Here is a 20626-nt window from a genome sequence, read left to right on the forward strand (position 1 = left end):
AAGTATAAATATCGCAAATTGCACTTGTGTGGTTAGGCAGGCCAGGAAAACACACGGCTCCAGGAGAGTGTGGGAGGCATCCCCAAACTAGTGACTACTTGCGCTCAGTCAAACCAGCAGACGCTCTGTCGGGAACGGTGTCTCGGGCTGATTGATGGTAGCGTTTTAGGAGATAAGTTTCCCAGATGGAAAAAAGAAAGTGGGCTGTGGGCTGCGGGAGAGATGAGTGAGACAGAGAACAAGCTCGTGTTAAGTGTAGATGGAATCAATTCAGCGTTGAACCAAGTCTGTGGCAGAGTCCGAACGGTATCTCTGTTCCCGTCACTTTTATTAGATATCGTGTAACAGGCTCGTTAACTCAGGGTCGAGTCAGCAAAGCTTGGGAAGAATGGTGGATGAGCAGGTCGTGAGAGTGTAAACTCTCTCCCCCACCCCCACCCCACCTGTTAGCTCATGGGACATTTTTATAGGAGCCAATGATCAGTGGAGGAGGTGGCTAGAACCTTCCTTGATCCCAGCTTTCCTAAAGCAGCCTCTCTCTCTGTAGGGGGAATAGCTGGTTCACGCTGAGTAATCCTCCGGGAGATCAATGGAGTTAATATGCGGCATGGAACACTGCGAGGATGTTTTTCTTTGTTAGGAAAGGTTATGGGAGGCACTACCAAAATGTCCAACAGTTTTTTCTTGCCTTTGAATTTTCTGCAGGGCTTTGGCAAATGGGTAACCTTGTTAGATGAGAATTATTTGACAACAGTTTTTTTAGTTATTTATTTTACTATGTCTAACGTTAGGATACACAAACGCAGAGTATTCTGGGTAAGGTAATGAATCACCCAGGTGTATCAGGAAACTCAGAAATATCTCCCATAGAATGCATAGATGAAATGTTCGTGTATGAGAACTCTCCCTCATTTTCACACCAGTTTTAGTCCTGGTACTGACGTGTCCACGTGGTGCGTAGTCTCAGGCATTGGTTATAAACCCTACCTGCATGGGGAGTAAATTCTGGCTTCCATTCTTCCGGAAATGTACATAAAACCTTGTAGAAGTGACTTCGTTTTCTGTGAAAATGAAAAAGTGCAATGGATGCTTGTGATCAAACCATGTTTCTGCTCACCCTTAGTGCACTTCTCGAACCCTTTGCTCTTGGCAAGCCCCGACACTCCACGTTACACAGAACAGCAGAGGTAGCGAGACACACGTGGCCAAGGAAAACAAGCGAACAAATAAGCAATCACAACTCGCAGTAATTACAGGAAAGCTTGATGCATCCCGGGACTTCTCAGTGCCAACGCGGTGCTGCTTGTCCGTCAAGGACGCAGGGGACTTGGTTGGGAGTTGCTGTTGCCACCATCCGGAGGGGAGGATTGTAACAAGGCAAGAGGTAGGTCCATGATGCATTCATGGAGAGGCAGAGTTTCAAGTCAGTTTCAGTAACAAAGCTGCATCCAGCTTGAGAATGTGCCTGCTCAGTCAACACTTTACTATGCGGTTCCACTAGGAAGACTTTGCTTAAGTCCTTCACACCAAACTGAGCACGACTCAGATTGTCACCATCCACCTACCACGCGCCAGCCGCCTCCTTGGTGGAGGCAGCGGGACGGCAGGTCCCATGTTGTCGCTGGTCCTCAGGCCTTCGCCAGGACAACGTGAAACCCCCTCTGAGTAATTCAGACCAGAAGCTGCGATTTCCTGCTTTGTGTTTTGCTGCATATCATGGCTCTGAATATAGTTTTATTGTTAGAAAGTTGCTGGATCTTTCATAGCCCTGAGAACATTTATGAGGGCCCTTCAGGGGATGTTTTCTGGGAGGGTTGACAGACTTAACCATGTGGCTCCCGTTAAATCCCATGCAGAGCTCTGAGGAATTATCTCTGACGCGGGGGCCGGCAGCCCTCCACTCCCAGGGTTTTATGTGTGGAACGAAACATTAAGTACTGATACTTGAGCAAATATAATGTTTCTCAACATCCAAGAGTCGTAGCAGCACATGGTCTTGTGGCCAGAGGGAGGGGCAGAGCCAGCACACCGGAGCATGTGGCTGGGTGTTCCAAGATGCAGAAAAACAACCCTGCTCTTGTCTGCAGATGTGGCCCTTGCCTCTGATTCCTCAGACAAGCAGTGCGTATCTCAGCGTCTCAGCTCATCACCCGGAACACAGCAAGGCTGGTCTGTCCACTTGGGATTGGAGGCCACTCCTTGATTGCTCAAGCCTGTGCTAGAAAAGCCCGTGACTAGCAGGGTGGTACTGAAGCGAAGAAAGGAAGCAGATATTGATGCAGCATGTACTGTGTGCCAGGCACCAAGCTGGCTTCGCATGCTGTTTCTTAGGAACCTTCAACAGCTCCAAGAAGCAGGCATTATTTCCTTGATTGATTGGTCTGTGCAGAGAAGGAAGCTGTCCGCAGTCGCTGGGCCAGTGAGATGAACCCTTTTGAATGCAGGTCTGTTGGCCTCCTGAGCATGGCGACACCATGGCTTGGAAGATCCCTGAGTGTGTCTGAGACCAGAATGAAAAGTCCACACGTGGGGTTGCCTAGTGGTTGCCCTCTGAGAGGACAGTGTGAAGAGCCCCTGTGTGCCCACCGTCCTCAGAAGCAGGGGTTGTCAGACCCTCAAAGGAGGGAGGTCAGAGAATGTCCTGAGTATGCGGTTGCATAGACCGGATCTGTACCTGGGAGACCTTTTAGCTAAACACCCCTGTGGGTAAGAAAACCAAAGTCACTGCAGAGAAGTGCCTGCCTTTGTATCCAACTTTTGGCTGCTGGCTGGCAGGGAGCCTCCCACTCCTGCCCAGTTCCTGCAGGGACAGGTGAATTTGCCTCTGACTGCCTCTTGGAGGATTTTGTTTCTGGGTTTTATTAAACAAGAGCCTGGCTCGCAGAGTTTCTGAAGCTTTCATATAAATGTCTCTGGGTATGTCTCACCCCTCCTCCTTTTGGGAACAGATAGCAAAGGTGAGGCTCTGCTCTCATGGCTAATAGCTCAGGATCATCCAGTGTGTGCCTGGAGTAAATCTAGACAGGTGGGGCTAGCGCTGTGGCTCATTTGGTTAATTCTCTGCCTGCAGCGCTGGCATCCCATATGGGCGCCTAGTTCTAGTCCCGGTTGCCCCTCTTCCAGTCCAGCTCTCTGCTGTGGCCCGGGAGGGCAGTGGAGGATGGCCCAAGTGCTTGGGCATCTTCACCCGCATGGGAGACCCGGAAGAAGCTCCTGGCTCCTGGCTTCGGATCGGCACAGCGCCGGCCGTGGCAGCCATTTGGGGAGTGAACCCACAGAAAGAAAACCTTTCTCTGTCTCTCTCTCTCACTGTCTATAACTCTACCTGTCAAATAAATAAAATAACTACAGTTGTTCTTTGGGGAAACTTATGGCTGGATTCCATATCCGGTCTCAGGGGAATCATGGAAGAGTACGGGCCTTGGATTCAGGGGTCACAGGTGTTAGTTCAGGTGCTGCCATTTAAAAAGTTCACATGCTTGCCCAGGTGTTCAGCTTCCTTGGGCCTCTTTTTCTTGATTTACTCTGAATGAGTTAAGTAAGTGATGAAGAAATCAGCCCCAGCTCCAAAATCCTGATTTGGGGCTGCCTTTCTGTCTCAGACTTTGTTTGTTTGTTTGTTTGTTTGTTTCTAGAAGCCAAGTTTGGTAGGAGTTCTTGATTATCTGAATCCCAGAACATGTTTCACACACTCCAGAGAGAACAGAATAAGACTTGAGGATGACCAGGAAGAAAAGGTCAGGCAATGAAAGGGAGGGGTCTTGACCCACAAAGCCAGAGAGACCTGACTTCTGGACTCAACTTCTATGTGAACAACTTTGGTTTTTTGCCAGGTGCTTTGTTTACAAGGCACCTTACCCTTACTGTTTACTAATTTAGTACACATAATTCTGTTACATGGAAACTGATAGACCCATTTCACAGCTGAGTGAGATATGTGATGAAGTGACTTGCCCTAGATCATCATGACATCAGCCAGATGCTGAACTAGACTCCAGGCTGCCTGGACCACACTGTTGCATGGCTCCATATAAACTTCAGTTCCCCCGGCCTAAGCTTCCTTATCTGTGAAATGGGGAGGTATCTCTGGAAAATTCTGTCTTTTCTGGCACTGAAATACTGATGATTTCCATAACAAATTTAATTTTGAAAATGACTGGGCAAGGTGTTTTGGAGGGCTCAGGGCAGCATGCATGACTACGTGTAGTTTCCTAACCTTTGAACTAATCTTATTAAGAAATTGTTTTTATTCTGATGTTACAAAAGTGGCTTATTCTTGGATATCTAACTAGAAAAATACCTAAAAATTTGAAAGATGTAAAATAAGTCTGATGTAAGAAACCTGGACAATAATTATGCCAGACACAGTTCTCTGGGAAAATCAGACTACCGATTGAACGTATACTAGGGGACATGTTATATTATTTGGAGCTTTTATATTCCATAATACTACATGTCTCACAAAGTATAAACAGCTGTTCTCTGAACTCAAGGCTCATAAGTTCTGAGTTATAAGACAAGCACTGTTCTAGGAATTTGAAGATAGCTTGTCATGCTCATTGTATGCACAATATATTCAAAAAATCACATATTCAGAAATTTAAAAAAGATAATTTATGGGGCCGGCACTGTGGCATACCAGGCTAAGCCTCCACCTGTGGTGCCAGCATCCCACATGGACCGTTCATGTCCTGGCTGCTCCAGTTCTGATCCAACTCTCTGCCATGCCTGGGAAAGCAGTGGAGGATGGTCCAAGTGCTTGGGCCCCTGCATCCAGGTGGGAGACAGGGAAGAAGCTCTTAGATTCAAATTGGTTCAGCCCCAGGCATTGTGGCCATTTGGGGAGTGAACCACTGGATGGAAGAACTTTCTCTCTGCCTCTCCCTCTCTCTCTCCCTCTCTTTCTTTCTCTCTCTGTAATTCTACCTCTCAAATAAATGAATAGAATCTTTTTTAAAAAATTAATTTATTCAAATGGTTATCTCATATATATGTTTCATGTATATTCATCCAAATGGAGCTTTCTCTACTCTAATTTGTATATCCTTTCTAATGAGATCTTAAAGATTATACAAACTTCATGACATTTGATGTTTGCGTGGGTGAGTACAATACGTGAATGTATAGCTTGGTCTTAATTGGGGATGTCAACAGAATCCTTGATGCTGAGATTCAGTTACATATAGATAACTGCTCCTCAGCCTTTTGGCTAAATCAAGTACAGTTACATCTAGATAGACTCCTATTTCAAGAAGGCCGCGGGCGTCCGTTGTGCCAGGGATTGGAAGCCGAGGCTGATGGCTCTGACTATGTCACTCGCAAGCTCTTGGACTGTGAACAGGCCCTTGACCTTGCTGTGCCCTGCTGTCCCATCTTGGAATGAAACTAGATTGTCTAATAAGGATGTCTTCTAGCTCAAATTCTCAATAATTCTCAAAGAAGCTCTTGGGAACAAGTGTTTTCCTAATCACGACTCAGAGCCTACAATGACCTGCTTGGCTGATAGCGGACTATTGAAGACGAAATTCCATGAAACACACATTCATGTTTAGCGGGTCGGCTGGTAACCCATTTGGCAAGCGTGTTGTGCTTTTGTTAAGCTTCAACCTGAAGCGTCTGCAAAGTAATAAACGTTCTTAATGATACCAGACACATTTAAAAGAATTTGCAGTTTTATAGTTCCCCTCCCCCAGCCCACCTTTGACAAACTGCTTTTGGGCTGGCAAGTACACTGGCGAGGGCTGTAAAGTGATAGGCCCCTCAGAAGCACGGGATAAAGACAAGCTGGAATGTGCTGGGGTTGCTTTTGCAGGTTTGCAGAGCTCTGCAGAGAACAGATGGCCCCAAGCACCTTGGAAATGCTAGAAATTTCCGCAGTGACCGTAGAGCCATCATATCTTGGTTCAGATATGGTCATTCACAAGCCCAGTGTTCCACACTTTACAGCCAGCCTCCAATGTCTTATTTTCAATCCTGGACCCCATGAATGAATGCATTTGACATGAGTGATTACAATGATAATTGCAACAGCAAACACTCATCCCCAGGTCACCAAGCCATCAGATCCTGGTGAAATGTAGAACACCCTTCTTGGAGTCTGTAAGGGCAAGAGGCCCAACACGCAGCTGACTGCCTGGGATCTCTGCTAAGCATGATATTTGTTCTCGTTTCTCTCGAAAGTCTTGCAGAAACCGAGTACCTAAAGAGATAGGTGCTTGATTAAAAAGAAGGTAGATGAAGCAGGGGCTGATTCTTAGAGTCAAGCCATTTTGATGAGCCTGCCAATTCACTTATGCCAAGGTTTAGTGACAAAACGAAACGGAAATGCAACTGTGTGGGTGCGTATTCCAAATCAGAGTATCTCTAAAAGATGGAAAGAAAGAACTTCAAATACTGTGAACCAAACTGCGTGCTTGGGGAATTCTGCAGGCCAGGTGCGCCCCAGGAAAATGGTCTCTGTGTGTGTACACACGCTTCACAGTATTGTGCTTTCCCCAGACATAATTCAGGCCTTCTGACAAGCATGCAGCCTCGTTCAGAACACTTGAGGAGTGTTTCCCGGTGTGTTCTCTGTTGTACCTAACACAGTTTTTCATAAAGACCTGAATATTCCTGTGTAATCCGCCCCTTGCCTGACAATCAACCTCAGTGGCTGCTTCGTGATGGACAGCTCATACCCGTCCGCAGTGGCCGCCTCCCTCGTCTCTAGGAAGTGGCAACAGTTCCTGGTTATCTGGAAAATGACCATTTGGCTGATGGATTATGTTTTCACGAGGAGCTACTTTTCGTTTCTCTAACACCTTGGCATCACTGGCATGTGTCACGAGATGCTTGAGTGCTAATGCTGAGGTCTCTGGAGGGTGGTGACGGGCAAATCCGGAGACGGGGGCGTGAACAGCAGCTTAGGTGGCGATTCCCTTCTTCTGAAGACAAGGCTGAGTACGTCATGGGGAATCGGCTGCCGCAGTAGCCATTGGCTGGGGAGGTTTTTCTATCCACAAGGAAAGTCTCATCTATCACTAGGCGGGGGCTGGGGGACTCGTGCAAAGCCCTGACTGGCCTCCCTCCTCCCTTTCTCCCCATCTCCCCTGGAAAGAAAGGAGCCAAACATCGAACCATTCATGTCTGACATTGGCTGTGACTTTGACTATGAGTGTGGAGCTGGAGAAAGTTGAAAACTTTTAACTAAAAGGAAAAGTGTGTGTGTGTGTGTGTATGTGTGTGTGTGTGTGGTATGTGGTGTCATTTATTTGCTGTGTCCAAGTCTTTCCTGCCTCATTGTGTGGATAGCTGCTATTTATTTGATCTAGCTCCATAGTCAGGCGTTTTACTGAGGATTGAGTTTGTCCAGATCTCTCTCGGTGAGCATGTGTGTGTATGAGAGAGAGGGGGGAGGGACAGAAGTGTTTATCAAGAGTGTGTGAAACTTTGCCGCACCTGCAGTTGCTGACAACCAACCTTGCTGGGTCCACTGTGTTCCATAATTATTATTGCCATTAGGAATAATTATTATTTGCTGCATGGAGCTGGCAGTTGGGAGCCTGCCTGAGACAGAGGCTTCTCACAGCGAGGACCCAGGGAAGACAAAGGCCAGAGCAGTCGCCCACCAGCGCTTCAACATGTTTGGGCACCGCCTGCCTCTTGGTTCACTTCTTTGGGTTGCATACCCATCGAGCTTAGAATTGAATGGAAAGTTCTTCGGCTACAAGACCAGCTGGAGTGAGCGCCGGAACAGAGAAGCTGTCCCGATTAGATGACTGGATTCTTGCTTTTCTCTGGTCTGCAGCCACTGCTTTCCTTTACTTAAATACAGAGGGAAGGGTACTGGGCCTAGCAGTGAACGTGCTGCTTGGGATGCCTGCTCCCATATCGGAGTGCTTGAGTTTGACTCCTGGCTCAATTTCTGCTTCCAGCTTCCTGCTAATGCAGACCCTGGGAGGCAGCCATTGATAATTAGTTTGATCCCTGCTGTGAATGTGGGAGATCTGGATTGAGTTCTGGGCTCATGGCTTTGGCACAGCCCAGCCCCGGTCAGCCACTGCGGGTATTTGGGAAGTGAACCAGCAGATAGGTGCTCTCTGCCTGTGTGTCTATGCATCTGTCTCTTCCTCTCTCTCTCAATTAATGAAGCTGCTGGTTAAGATGCCCACAGCCCATATAGGAGTACCTGGGTGTGGTACCTCCCTCTGGTTCCTGACTCCAACTTCCTGCTAATGCAGACTGAAGCTGGCAGAGCGATGGATCAGATCATTGGGTTCCTGCCACCCTTGTGGGAGACCTAGCTTGAGTTCCTGGTCCTGGGCCCAGCCCAGCCCTGGCCATTGCAAGCATTTGGGAGAGAGTCAACAGAGGGGAGCAGGCTCGCCCTTGCTTGCTTGCTCTCTCTTTCAAATAAATAGATAAAACTTAAAACATAAAAATAACTTCTCACTTGTACATTTCTCTTCTACAATGGCATTATTTTTATTGAAACACAAAAAGCATGACCGAGATGGAGCTTCAGTGAGAGGTGAGGTTTGAAATGGTCCGGGCAGGAGCTTATGGAAAGTGGGAAACACTCAGCAAGAAAACCACAGTCCTAATTGGGAGCAGAACGCTGGCACTGTCTTCGGCCTTCGTTGGTTCAGCCTCTTTGCACGCACACTCACTGGATTTCTGCATGCTTTCCTCCTCCCTTTGCTGGGTGCCTCTGAAACAGCTGTGCCCCAGATAGCCATTGGGCATCTGCTGCCTGGGGTGGGGGTGGGGAGTGCCCACCACAGACTCTGTGCAGGCAGGGAGGCTCACTAGTCCTCTTTCCAGTGGTTATTTTCTCCAGATACTTGCCTGCTTCCTTGCCAAAGTCTGTGCCACAGCCACAGGCGGAGGCCTTGGGGTGCTCACAGCACACACCCTCATGGGCCAATCCATGCCTCTCTGCTGCCCTGCGCCTTCCTCCCAGAGCAGGCACTTGTAGCTCAAATTGCTGAATCACACCCCCAGAGAACCGAGTCAGAGGAGAAGTCAACCCCGCACTGCCTCCAGCAGGTGCCTCAGACCCAGCACAGCTGAGTGACTGTCGCCGTGCGCAGAGACTCTCCAACAATCTGCTGAGACCAACTGTGCGTCCCAGGCTGCCGCAGGGAGGCGTGGAGAGGCTGCACCTGCCACGTGAATGCTCCTGCAGCCAGTCAGGAGGAGGCCACTGGGCGCTCACCTTGTCGCAGATGTGGGGCTAGGACATGGCAGGAGAGGCACGGCCCCTCCTTTCCACGTGTGGAAGAGAGACTGCCTTGGTTACTGCCCTTCGCCGAGCAGCCTCCTTGAGCGAATGCCTCTGTGCAAAAGCGAAGCAAGTGAAAGTTAGGCTGTAGCAATTTCCAGGGATTTGTGGTCCTGGATATTACAAAGAGAAACAAAGGAGCACGCCTGTCTGGGTTCTCATAAAAGATGACAAAACAGTGCTGCAGAGAAATGGAAATCCAGGGCTTTCTTGGTGGAGTTAGAGCTGTCCTCAAGTGCAATTTCAAGGGGATGTAGAGTTGCTGCTTTTTCATTCTTTGTTCGTTTGTTCTCGGAATTTGGGGATAGAGGACGACCAAGGATTGGGGCTTCCATCAGCATGGAATTTCATAAAGATGAAGCGGCCTTAATTTGTTCTGTTTCAGCGGTAACCTTCGCAAGGAATCACATTTTTATAAAGTTATATGGAGCGTGTTGTTGATATCAGTCCTTAGTAAGTCTCACAGTGAACTCTTTTAGATCAGAAAGCCAGCTGTAGCAAGGCCCGTTTTGTCTTACCGTAGGAGATGCTTGTTTTTAAGGTGGTTCCATAGACAGCGCTTGCTTCTCCATATTTTCATCCTGGGTGTCTCAGGGGAAAGCTGGGAATTTTCTGGAGTCTAACGGTTGTATTGGTTTATAGTGATGGACTTGATTTTGCTTCTATTAAGCATTGTCCATTGATTTAATTGTAGATCCTCTTCTCCAGTCAAGCAATGAAAAGAACTTGCACATTTTCTTACTTGTTCTGAAATTACGTGGTGAGATGTAGAGATGCATCCAAACAGCACTGGGTACACAGCCTCCTGGCCAGACCCACAGAAGGAGAGGAGACATGGTGTGACATGTGATGGCTCTAGGGACACTGCTGTTTTCCTAGTTGTACAAAGGTTTGTCCTTTAAAAAAAGCCTGAGGACCAGTGTGTGGCATAGCAGGTAAGGCTGCTGCCTGCGACATCAGCATCCCATGTGGGTGCCTGTTTGTGTCCCAGCTGCTCCACTTCCACTGCAGCTCCCTGCTTGTGGCCTGGGAAAAGTAGCAGAAAATGGCCCAAGTGCTTGGTCCCTCTGCTGGAGAGTGGACCAGCAGATGGAGGATTTTTTCTCTCTCACTGTCTCTCCTTGGCTGTCTCTGTAACTCTGACTTTGAAAAAAACAAATCTAAAAAACCAAACTGGCTGGTTTAACAAATTATCCATTTGTTATCTGTCTATTGATATTAGCAGTTAATAGCAAAAAAGTAGCTTGAAAACTACAAAATGAGGACCTTCATTTCTCTGTGTGTCCTCCCAAAGAAGAGAACAAAGAAATCCCTGGGTGTGAGTATGCAGGTCCCATCTGGAAGATCTGTTTCCTGGAGAACTGGTGATGCCACCGTCATTATGGAAAGTGCGTAAGACTAGAGATGCAAGCTACGGTTTCCAGAGCGACTGCAGGGAAAGCCACACACGAAAGCTATGAAGCAACTGGAGGCAAGGAGAGAAACTGGCCAGGAGGGAGCCCGGGAGGGTTCCCGGGGATCTGCACATTGCACTCACTCGGGAAGAAATAGAGCAAACACAGCAGAGGAGGTTGTACTGTCTCTGCTCACCCTTGTCGGCGGGATGTACTGATGGTCACGACCACCGGGAGGCAGCCGATACGGAGACACTCAGGGGAAGAGAGGCAGCACTCACGCACCCAGAGCCTTTGCCTCCCCCTCCTCGTTCAACCTGCAGGCCTCTCCTCTTTCTCTGTTTCCCCTTAGGATTTCATTATTTCGTTCCCTTCCTCACAATTTCACTGCTGCTGCAGTCCAGCCTGAACTTTGCCTCTAGGCGTTCGTAGTGGAATCTAAAGGTCAATTTCTCAGAAGCGTCCTCCCCGCCCCCCATCCCCGGGTCCTAGCCCCTGAGTCAGTCCCTTATTTCTTTTTCCATCGTAGGCTCAGAGGGTCCCCTTCTCACAGGCCAGGCTCCGTTCTTTATGTCTTTAACTGTTGCACGCATGTGGGGGGCTAGGCTGTGTCTGCTGAAAAGAGAGGTAGCAATCCTAACTTCAGCTCCTGTGAATATGCGCTAGTTTGGAAGTAGTAGGGTCTTTGCAGATGTAGGCAAGTTCATATGCTGTGGTATTGGGTGAGGGTGGGCCCTCCATCCAAGGACTGGCATCCTCAGAAGGAGGCAAGGAGAAGACGCAGGGACTGGGAGGCACACCGGGGAGAAGCCATGTGATGCAACAGGAAGCCAAGGAATGCAAAGGTTGCTAGCAGCTGCAGAAGGCAGGAGAGGGGCATGAAACTGAGTGTCCCCGCAACACAACCAGAAGCAGCCAACCCTGCTGACGCCTCTGTTCCAGACTTCTCACCTCCAGGACCATGCAAGAATGAATTCCTGTTGTTTTCCAACCACCTGACTTGTGGTAAGCTTGTGACTGCTGCCCTAGGAGACTCCCATGCATCATTACGGACCTGTCTGCTTTGCCATCAGAATTGTGGTTAAAAAAAAAATCCATCCCTCCACTCTCCTTTTATTGAACTGTACCAGATGTGGGGATAAAACATTAAGAGAAGGAAGCTAACTAAGCATAAAAATAAAACTCCTCCCCAGGGAGCAGCCCTCTCTCAGTTGGCACCTGTTCGGTCAGTTGGCACCAGTTCTCCATCTGTACGGAGAGGGAAGGAAGGGGGCTCTTCCAGATCCAGCTCACCCACCATCGATATCCTCCGATGATGGGTCTTCATGGAGATGCGTGCTGTGCCTAGATTGCAAATCTGCACGTGTGAAAGTCCACCTTGAGGTGAAGAAGCGAGACTCTGGCTTCTCCTTAGCCATGTGTGCTGAGCTCAGGGGTCCCTCTGGATTCTGATAACACACTTGGTGTTGATCCAGCTGTCTGCCCCGTAATTGGCAAAGAATGGAAGATCAGCATTGCACGGAACTACGGGGCCTTTTAAACTCAGCCTTTCTGAAGTTCTGAGCAGCGTGGGACAGTCCAGCAGAAGGGAACTGCCTTGGCTCTGAGGGGCAGGGCACCAGGGACTGGTCTGAGGGAGAGTGGCCGAGGGAGGGCCTTGTCCCAGGGTGTGTGTGTGTGTGTGTGTGTGTGTGTGTTTTCCTCGGGCTCAGAACTATACCACCGAGAGATTTCGTTGAGATGCTGCCTAATTCTGTTTAGCCTCTCAGCCCTGCGGCTGGTGCTAATTTTCGGGACCGATCATGGTTTTGGTGGCTGCGCGCCTAATATATGTTTTTGCAGAAGGCAGTAAGTGATGTGGCAGGGCTGTTCTTTTGATCTGTTGACTTTGCCTAATTCTTTCTGAAGCATCCTTCTGCCTCCTTTGCTGGGCCTGCGTGATTTAAAGGGAAACCTTTGAGTTTCTGTGCTCCAAGAAACCCAGTGCTCTGGGAAATCTTACAAAGCCCCAGCATCAGGAACGCTCTGGGGCTGAAGGGGCAGGAGGTGACCACCCAGAGTGAGAGCCCGATGGCAGGCATTAAAAGCAAGGAGACCTACACCTTGTGTGAGGGTATCACGGAGGAGCATTTGAATGCTATGCACGCTGGTGAGGCTAGCACTAGGTTAAGGTTCCTGGGATCCTTTGGAAATTGAGTGTTTTGTCTCAAGGGGGTTCATCCCCCTCCTCAGTATCAAGGATACAAAGGACTGTTCTTGGCTCTATGTTCACTTAGTAGCTTTCTTGGAATTCTCAAATCTTAGGAAGTTTGTGTTTTGAAACTAGAGGGAATCTGGCTTTTCTTTTACTGAGTGTCTCATCAAATCACTATGTCACCTTGATCCGTTTAATAATTACTTTTAAAACAATTCTGCCAGGCAAAGAGAGAGAGAGAGAGAGAATAGATGTCTCCTATCCACTGGTTCATTGCCCCCAGATAAGAGTTAGGAACTCAGTACAAGTCTCCCGTGTAAATGACAGGGAACGCAAGTGCTTGAACCCTCCCGCGCTGTCTCCGAGGGTCCACATTAACAGGAAACTGGAAGTGGGACCCGGAGCCAGGTGGTCTGATAAGGGACACCAGTATTCCAATTGATGTCCTCACCGCTAAGCCAGACACCTGCCGAACGCTCAGTATTTTTAATAACCCAGAAAACTGCAGCGACTCTCTCAGCCAAACCACCGATTCGACTTGAAGCGACACCTCCCAAAGCTCATGCGTCTTGTGGTCCTCACCCCCCCCTGCTTGGAACTCTGCTTGGGTGATTTCCAAACATGTGTTGCTCTTAGAGGCCTGGTGAAAGACCCCGAGGTGAGCGTGGTGGCGGCTATGCGGGAAGGCAGGGGAGGGGCTGAGAGGTCTCCAGAGCAGCTCAGAGCCCTGGGAGCAAGCCAGGCTGTTCTTCTTAATTTTCCTACAATAAGAACCAGAGAAATAATAATAGCTGGAAAGAAACTTCCTACAGTTCCACCCCAGGAAAAGTGGTAGGATACTTGTCCCTAACAAGCTCCCTGGCCGCCCCCTGCCCCTCCCCACTGGAGTCTCAGGTTGGCTCCTTGCATGGTTAACTCTACCCTTTGGAAGCTTTAGAGTTTCCATGAGAAGCGGATCATCGTAAGGGTGAAGACGTGGAATCTGGATGAATTTCACTGCCTTTCCTGTGGGCATTTTCCTTGGGTGCAATAAAGAGAAGTAGGGAAACATCTCAAATCGCAGGTGTCGGAATCTTTCAAAATACTCCAATCTACAGGTAAAACCAGTTCTAAGTAAGTCTTCGAAATGTGTTTTGTAAGCAAGCTGCGGTCATGATCACGTTCTGACTGGCAAACGGGAAACAGGACGGAGAAGGAAGGGGGCAGCCCAGCGAGGTCTCGGGCGTGTTTGTCCATCCCACAAACCACCCTCTGGTTTGGCTTCACTTTTCCACCTGGAAACTGCCTGACTCCTAGGGCTGCAGACTGGAGTCCTGGGCAGCAACCCACGGGGCATCTCTGATGGCAGAAACCAGACCTGAGTGGAGAGCATGGTCCAGCCAAAGCTCTTGGAGTGGCCCTCTTGCCACGTGACCAACCAGACTACTATCTGATGGGCTCAAACGTGAGTGGGAAAGGTAGATGGCTAACTACAGAACTCTAACTAGTTCCTCTAGCTTTTTATGCATGACTTTATTCCAAAACAAAAAGGATTTTGAGGAGCCTCACTGCAAGTACAATGCAACGAGATGAAAAAGAAACCTATAGAACAACAGAGTGGGAGAGGATTCTAATGGAGGGCGCAAGACACTGAGATGGTTTATTGCCCTCAGAGTTTGTCCTAACAGCTTTCCTGCTTGAGGCCAAGTCGGTCCTGAAGCTCACCAGTGCAGGATGCTGCTTCTGGATGCAAGTGTCACACACACGACAGGGGAATGAGGCTTGCCCCCAGTGCTGTAGGGGGCTTGGGTGGGGGATATGCTCAACCTAAAAGCAAACCAGCGATGCCGCGAGCCATCCTTGCACTGTTTTGGAGCATGTGCTAATGCGTACTGAGAGAGGAGGCCAAAGGTAGCAGGAATCTCTGGGAGTTTTAAAAAATTAGGTTTTGTAAAACTAAGCAGACTGTTGTGGAGGTGGACTGGGGTGAGGGGAGATTCAAATTAAAATCCTGATATAAAGTTCCAAACAACGAATAAGAGGCTTAAATACATAAAGAGCAAGGCTGAATTTGGACCAATTTCCTGTGAAATCTCTTGTGTAATATTTTCAATTTGTGCTTGTTTAATGTGGTTTATTTTCCTAAGGTTCACGGTATAGGTTTTAAATTCAGCCTTGACTACACACATGTGTTGAGAAGTTATAAAACCAGAGCCAGCTCAGACCAGTCTCCAACTGGATGCCCTTTAGTGGAAAAGATTACCTCCTTTTTTAATACCTAAAATATCTTTGTGGGCACATATTCTGCCTTTTCCTTGTCCAATTTCCTGACTGCTCTTCTATTGCCTGGCTGTACCAGCACATGTCCAGTTGCATAAATGCAGCTTAAGACAGGTTTCTTCACTCCAGATCAGGGGTCCAGGGCTGTGTTGGGCTGACCTGTTAACCCCTTTGTGATGTATCAAGTTCTTGACACAGGGATAATTCCAGCTTTCGGGTTAAACTGGAGGGACCATGTCAGGTCCTCCATAGGCTCTGACTTGCAGCATGCAGTTCTAATTTTGATGTCTGTGGTGCTGTACCAAACCATCTCAAAGGACGGGGCCATTTCCTGTTTGAAGTGGTGATGTTTCTGGCACCTTGAATTCTGTGTGTGGGGCTTATGTTGTAAAGACAGACCTTATCAAGGCTAGATGAGATCTCTCTAGTGTACAGCAATTACTGTATCAGACGTTGTTTTTGAGTTACCTTGAGTTTGTCGCTGCTTATGTTTTATGTCCTTAAAACAGAGATGGTGCTTTATTTCTTTGTGTATCTCCTGCAATGCCCAACACAATGGAAGGATCGTATTGGTGTAGGTGTAGGGTATAAAAGGACTGAAAAGATAGGTTCTTTTTTTTTTTCTGATCGTACACAAGCCTTAGAGCATTACAAAAACAGACTGGAGAGTCCTGGCATTCATCTCCAGCTCTGCCTGTGACACAGCCTGTGGTGGTGTTGAAGTCTGGCGCCTTCTCCTTGCCGCTGCTGCATTCTCTTACCTATTCCTTTTACTCTTGTTTTCTCCTGGCATGAGACTCTTCCTCAATATTGTGAATCTGAGATCGAAGCAGTCAGGGAGTTGTTCTCCAAGCTGCTGTTTGCCCTGGAAAGGAAAACATAATTATGGCTGATGCTGGCTTTCTTCCCAGCCGTGTAGTTTCTCTGTTCTCACCTGCCCAACTCTCTAAATAACTCAAGTGTGGTGTCAGGAAACCGGCCCCTTAGATGTAAGACGTATTCTGTGATCCTTCTCCCCTAGATTCTGCAATGACCTTTTCACCACACTTACTTTCTCATACATCTATCCATCTATCCATCCCTCTAGCCATCCACAAATCCATCTTGTCTTTTGGATGCATTTCAAAGTAAGTAACTTTACCCCTAACCATTTCAGCATATGTATGATTAAATAGAGTTCAGTATTTGTTCGTGGTTCTTTTTGTCGTTGGAGTTGCTGAAGAGTGAAATGCACAAATGCAATCACATGCTGCAGAATGAGATTTCAAAGAAAATCTGCATTGTGACAGCGGCCGAGTGAGAGCGTAGCGCTTAGCGACGTGCAAGCTGCTTTAGTGCATGTAATTGCATGCGATGACGTCAGCACAGTCACTACATCAGGTAGTGATGCATTTCTCAGAATGTGTCCTCATCATGAAGCAACGCATGAATGTATTCATGACCACTTTTTGAACAAAATCTTTTTATTTGGAAGGCAGAATTAGAGTGTGGGGGGTGGGGAGAGAGATAGCGCCCATCTACTATTTACTCTCTAATTGGCTGCAACAACTGAAGCCAGAAGCCAGAAACTTCATCCGCGTGTCCCACGTGAATGGCAGGGGCCGAAATGCACGGTGCATGGGCCACCTTCCACTGCTTTCCCAGGCACGTTAGCGTGGAGCTGAATCGGAAGCTGAACAGCCAGGAAATGAACTGGAGCTTCCATGGGATGGAATAACACCAGCACCTTGTGGCCACTTTTGAAGAAACGCTAGAGAGAAGGAGAGAAAGAACTTCAATCTTCCATGTGTTGGTTCACTTCCTAAATGCCTACAACAGCCAAGGCTGGGTCGGGCCAAAGCCAGGAGCCCAGAACTCTATCTGGGTGGCAGGGACCCAAGCACTTGAGCCCTCCCCCGCGGCCTCCCAGGATCCGTTATCAGGAAGCTGGCTTGGAGGCAGAAGAGCCAGGACCTGAAGCAGCACTTCAACAAGGGGTGCAGGAGCCCCACAGGGCTGCCCAGCCCTCTGCGCCTCCTCTATGGCCACTTCTCGTAGAGGATATTATTTTCCTTTCTAGTTATTATCAACAACTAACAAGGAAGATGAAAATAGTTCTATAATACTCAAGAACAATATATTTAGGTAGCAAGGAGCCACGTACATTTTTTTCCCTCAGTCTGCTGATACCTGTCCTTGTCGGGAAGGAACCATAAGAGAGAAAGACTGTGTACAGCTTCCAAGTGAAAGGCCTCACTGTGTAGAAAACCTGTGTCAGCTCCTTTGTCTTGCTGTAGTCCCTCACTGCTGTTAACAGTAGGAAAGGCCGTCTTTCTTGGGGGACGGGATGCACACTTTAGCTTCCTGGAACCTAAGTTCACATCCAGGTTGCGTGGACTTTGAGCAAGTTAGGCTTTGTCACTTGCTGCCTCAGTCCCCCATCTGTTGGAAAGAGGACGGTCATGGTGATTGAGGAAGATCACCGGTGAACGTTATCAGGCACGTAATAAACGCTCATGGTATTAACTGTTGTTACCACCCAGACACCGGCTTAGTGTGGGAACAGAGGTCAGTGGACTTATGGGTATGGTTAGCTGATGAAGACTTCAACATTTTGCAGATCACCAAAGTGAATCTTCTAGGTCATCAATGGCCTTGTGAGAAAATACTGAGAGATGTCTTTTCTCCCACCGTTTAGCCTCAAATGTGATGCCTATTCTTACTCCACACAGGGTAACTGTCAGGTGCGCCTCATAGTGTCCACTGGGTGTCAGGTCTCTGTGCGGTGCTCAGGTCTGAGGTAGCTTGAAGTCCCAGGGTGGTCATTTTCCATTCAAGCAAGGCGCCGTTCCTCCAACTCGGCAGCCTTCTTTGGCATCTCTTTTCTGGTGTCTTCTTTATTAGAGCAACTACAAGTTCAAGGGGGATTTTTCCATCTCCTCGCCTCCCAGGCCTCAGGTTTGTGGAACCTTGCTGGTAATACTCGCAGCATTTGTGGACTAGCTTATGTCATAAGATTACTTCTTAGAAATCTACTGGGGGACGTTTAGCTCTTCATAAGAACTAAACCACAGTCGCTTGCTGCTTCCACCTACCTTCAGCAAGGTAAGGGGAAGCCAGTAAAAACTAGAAGCCTTGGAGAGGTTCTGCGGCAGGCTGACCGACGGCACCATCAAAAGACCCAAAGAGGGACATCTGACCCCCACGCTGTCCTTTCTGTTGAGTCAGAAAAGGAAGGGGATCTGGCTTCACTGACGGTGGGGTGTTGGGAGGTGGAGGTATGTGAGCGATCTGACGACAGGCAATGCTAGGCACACTATCGCCAGAACTCCTGCACCCTGAGCACTGTGTGTGTGCCAGCCACTTGCTAGAACAAGTGAAGAGGCCCAGAGGGGGTCTGCTGCATTTCCAAGCGCCATAAATTGGACGGGGCACGGTGCAGGACCAGCGCTCAGCGTCGGTTCTGAAACTGGAGCTGAAGCAATCCCAGGTCCTCAGACCCTTCAGGCTTATCAGATCAGGCCATCATGGAGCAGATAGACAGGTAAGTCCCAGAGACCCCTGAACCCAATTAAAGTTATACCACAAAGAAATCAAACTCATGTGGTTTGCATTTCAGAGAGCTACATTTGGTGGGCTGTTCCTGTTTTAATTCGGTAACCTAATGCAGACCATGTGAACATTTGAAACGCTTTTAACAGTTAAACCAGCTCAAATAACACAAAACCAGAGCAGCAATAAAGAATGAATTAAAGCTGATTGCAACTGTGGCCAACATAATTTTTTTTCTTGCAGAGAACTTAGTGGGGGAATAGAATGTAGAACCGGTGGGGGGAGAGACGGATAGCTCCATTTTCAACTTTGAATAAATCAGTGGGTGCTTTTGCTTCTTTTATTTGTTAAGCAAATGTTTGAAACAGATCAACTTAGAAGGTGTGCTTAAATCTTGAAGGGATTTTGGATGAAGGAGCAAAGGGGGTTGACATCCTTTAGAACTGAAAGCTTGGTTGTTGGTAGCCATCCATCACCCCTTATGCCGGCTGCATGGTTTGCTCAGTAACACAGTCCTAGGCCTGCAGAGGTCAAGAGTTCAGTCTTCATGGGTCAGTTAGCCTCACCTGCAGCAGGCAGACAAGCAAAACCTGGTCAAGTGCTATAGCCTGCACTTGCCAAGGAATCGCCAAGGAACGAGAAGCAGAGTTAACAGTAGTGATCTGTATATTTTTGTTTTGTTTTTAAGATGTGTGTATTTGAAAGCAGAGTTAGAGAGTGAGATAGAAAGGTCTTCTATCTACTGGTTCATTCCCCAAATGGCTGCTACCGCTGGGGCTGGGGCTGGGGCTGGAGCTGGGGCTGGGGCTAGGCCAGGCCAGGCCAAAGCCAGGAGCCTGGTGCTTCTTCTGGGTCTCTCATGAGCAGACAGGGTCAAAGGACTTGGACCAGCCTCCTGTGCTTTCTTAGGAGCATTAGCAGAGAGAGCTGGGTTGGAAATGGAGTAACCAGTGCCCATATGGGATGCCAGCACTGCAGCAGCAGCTTAACCCGCTAAGCCACAGCGCTGGCCCCATGTTGATGTGTTTTGCATTACCAGGTGCTGTACCCAGAGTACCCAGTGCTAGGTACTTAGCCTAGTTACTGAACCACTCTGTGCTTCAGTTTTCCTATCTGTAAAATGGAGGTGCTATTGTGATCTGTTTTATAGATGGTGAGATGTAGGCCCGGAAGGGTTAAACTACTTGCCCAAGGTCACATGGAGAATCAATGGCAGGACCAGCAATGAAACCCAAGTAGTCTGGTATGAAGAGCTTTAGCACAACCATCACAGTATCATCTAAGCAGGTCAAACTATTCAAAGATAAGTCCAGTTAGTAATAACAGGAGCAGATGGTGGGAGCATCAGCCTGAGCTATTAGCCTCAAGAAGGAGGTGACCGTGGTGACAACCATTCTCCGTGTTCCCACGGTGGCTGGAGTGTGCTCTACTGCAGCCACTCCATTCATGTTGGTTGAATTGAATTCTGTGCACTCCCAGAATCTGTCTCCTGTACAAGGCATGGTGTTCTCCATCCATAAATGGAGCGATTTCTATGAATAAAACCTAGAGATGGTGAATGTGCTTTGAATTGATTTCCGCGTAATTCCAGGCTCTCGTTGCAAGAGGGATGAGAGTAGCGTGGGCCTGGCCCTGCGAGATGTGCCGTAGGTGCTCGCTAACTGCTTGCCACAGTTCCCAGAATGTGCTGACTTTGTCAGAGATCCAAGGGAGGAAGGGAGGAAGGACCCATTAATTTCAGATCCATTAGCGACATAAAGCCTGCCAAAGTGGGAAAGAGTAAAACTGCAGGAAGAAACTTTATTTGCAAACTCCTGAGAGATTAGCCCCAGCAGCAGGGAGCCGAGTAACCATCATGGGCAATGAGGCTCTGCTCAGCTCCCCAGGTCAGGTTCCTTCCGGCACAGTGGGAAGCCAGCTTGTCAGTTATGGTCACAGGCAGTGTCAAGTGCATCTGCCTGACTCTAGCAAAGGCCTCCTCACTGC

At 48.3% G+C, this 20626-nt stretch overlaps 1 protein-coding gene across 12 annotated transcripts in view; it reads left to right on the forward strand.

Moving 5' to 3' along the window:
- Positions 1-20626, forward strand: part of CREB5 (cAMP responsive element binding protein 5) — a 426900-nt gene that overhangs the window by 163075 nt on the left and 243199 nt on the right. The window contains exon 1 of one of the 12 annotated variants that reach the window (XM_089316052.1): positions 17824-18632. The exons of the other annotated variants lie outside the window; for them this stretch is intronic. Coding sequence (XP_089172178.1) covers positions 18616-18632 — 17 coding nt within the window. The 5' untranslated portion in view covers positions 17824-18615. Of the gene's footprint in view, positions 1-17823; positions 18633-20626 lie in introns of those variants that run through there. 12 annotated transcript variants of the gene reach the window in all.

The sequence above is a fragment of the Oryctolagus cuniculus genome, chromosome 16 (assembly GCF_051225735.1).
Source record: "Oryctolagus cuniculus isolate XC-2025 breed Fujian yellow rabbit chromosome 16, ASM5122573v1, whole genome shotgun sequence".
Lineage (NCBI taxonomy): Eukaryota > Metazoa > Chordata > Mammalia > Lagomorpha > Leporidae > Oryctolagus > Oryctolagus cuniculus.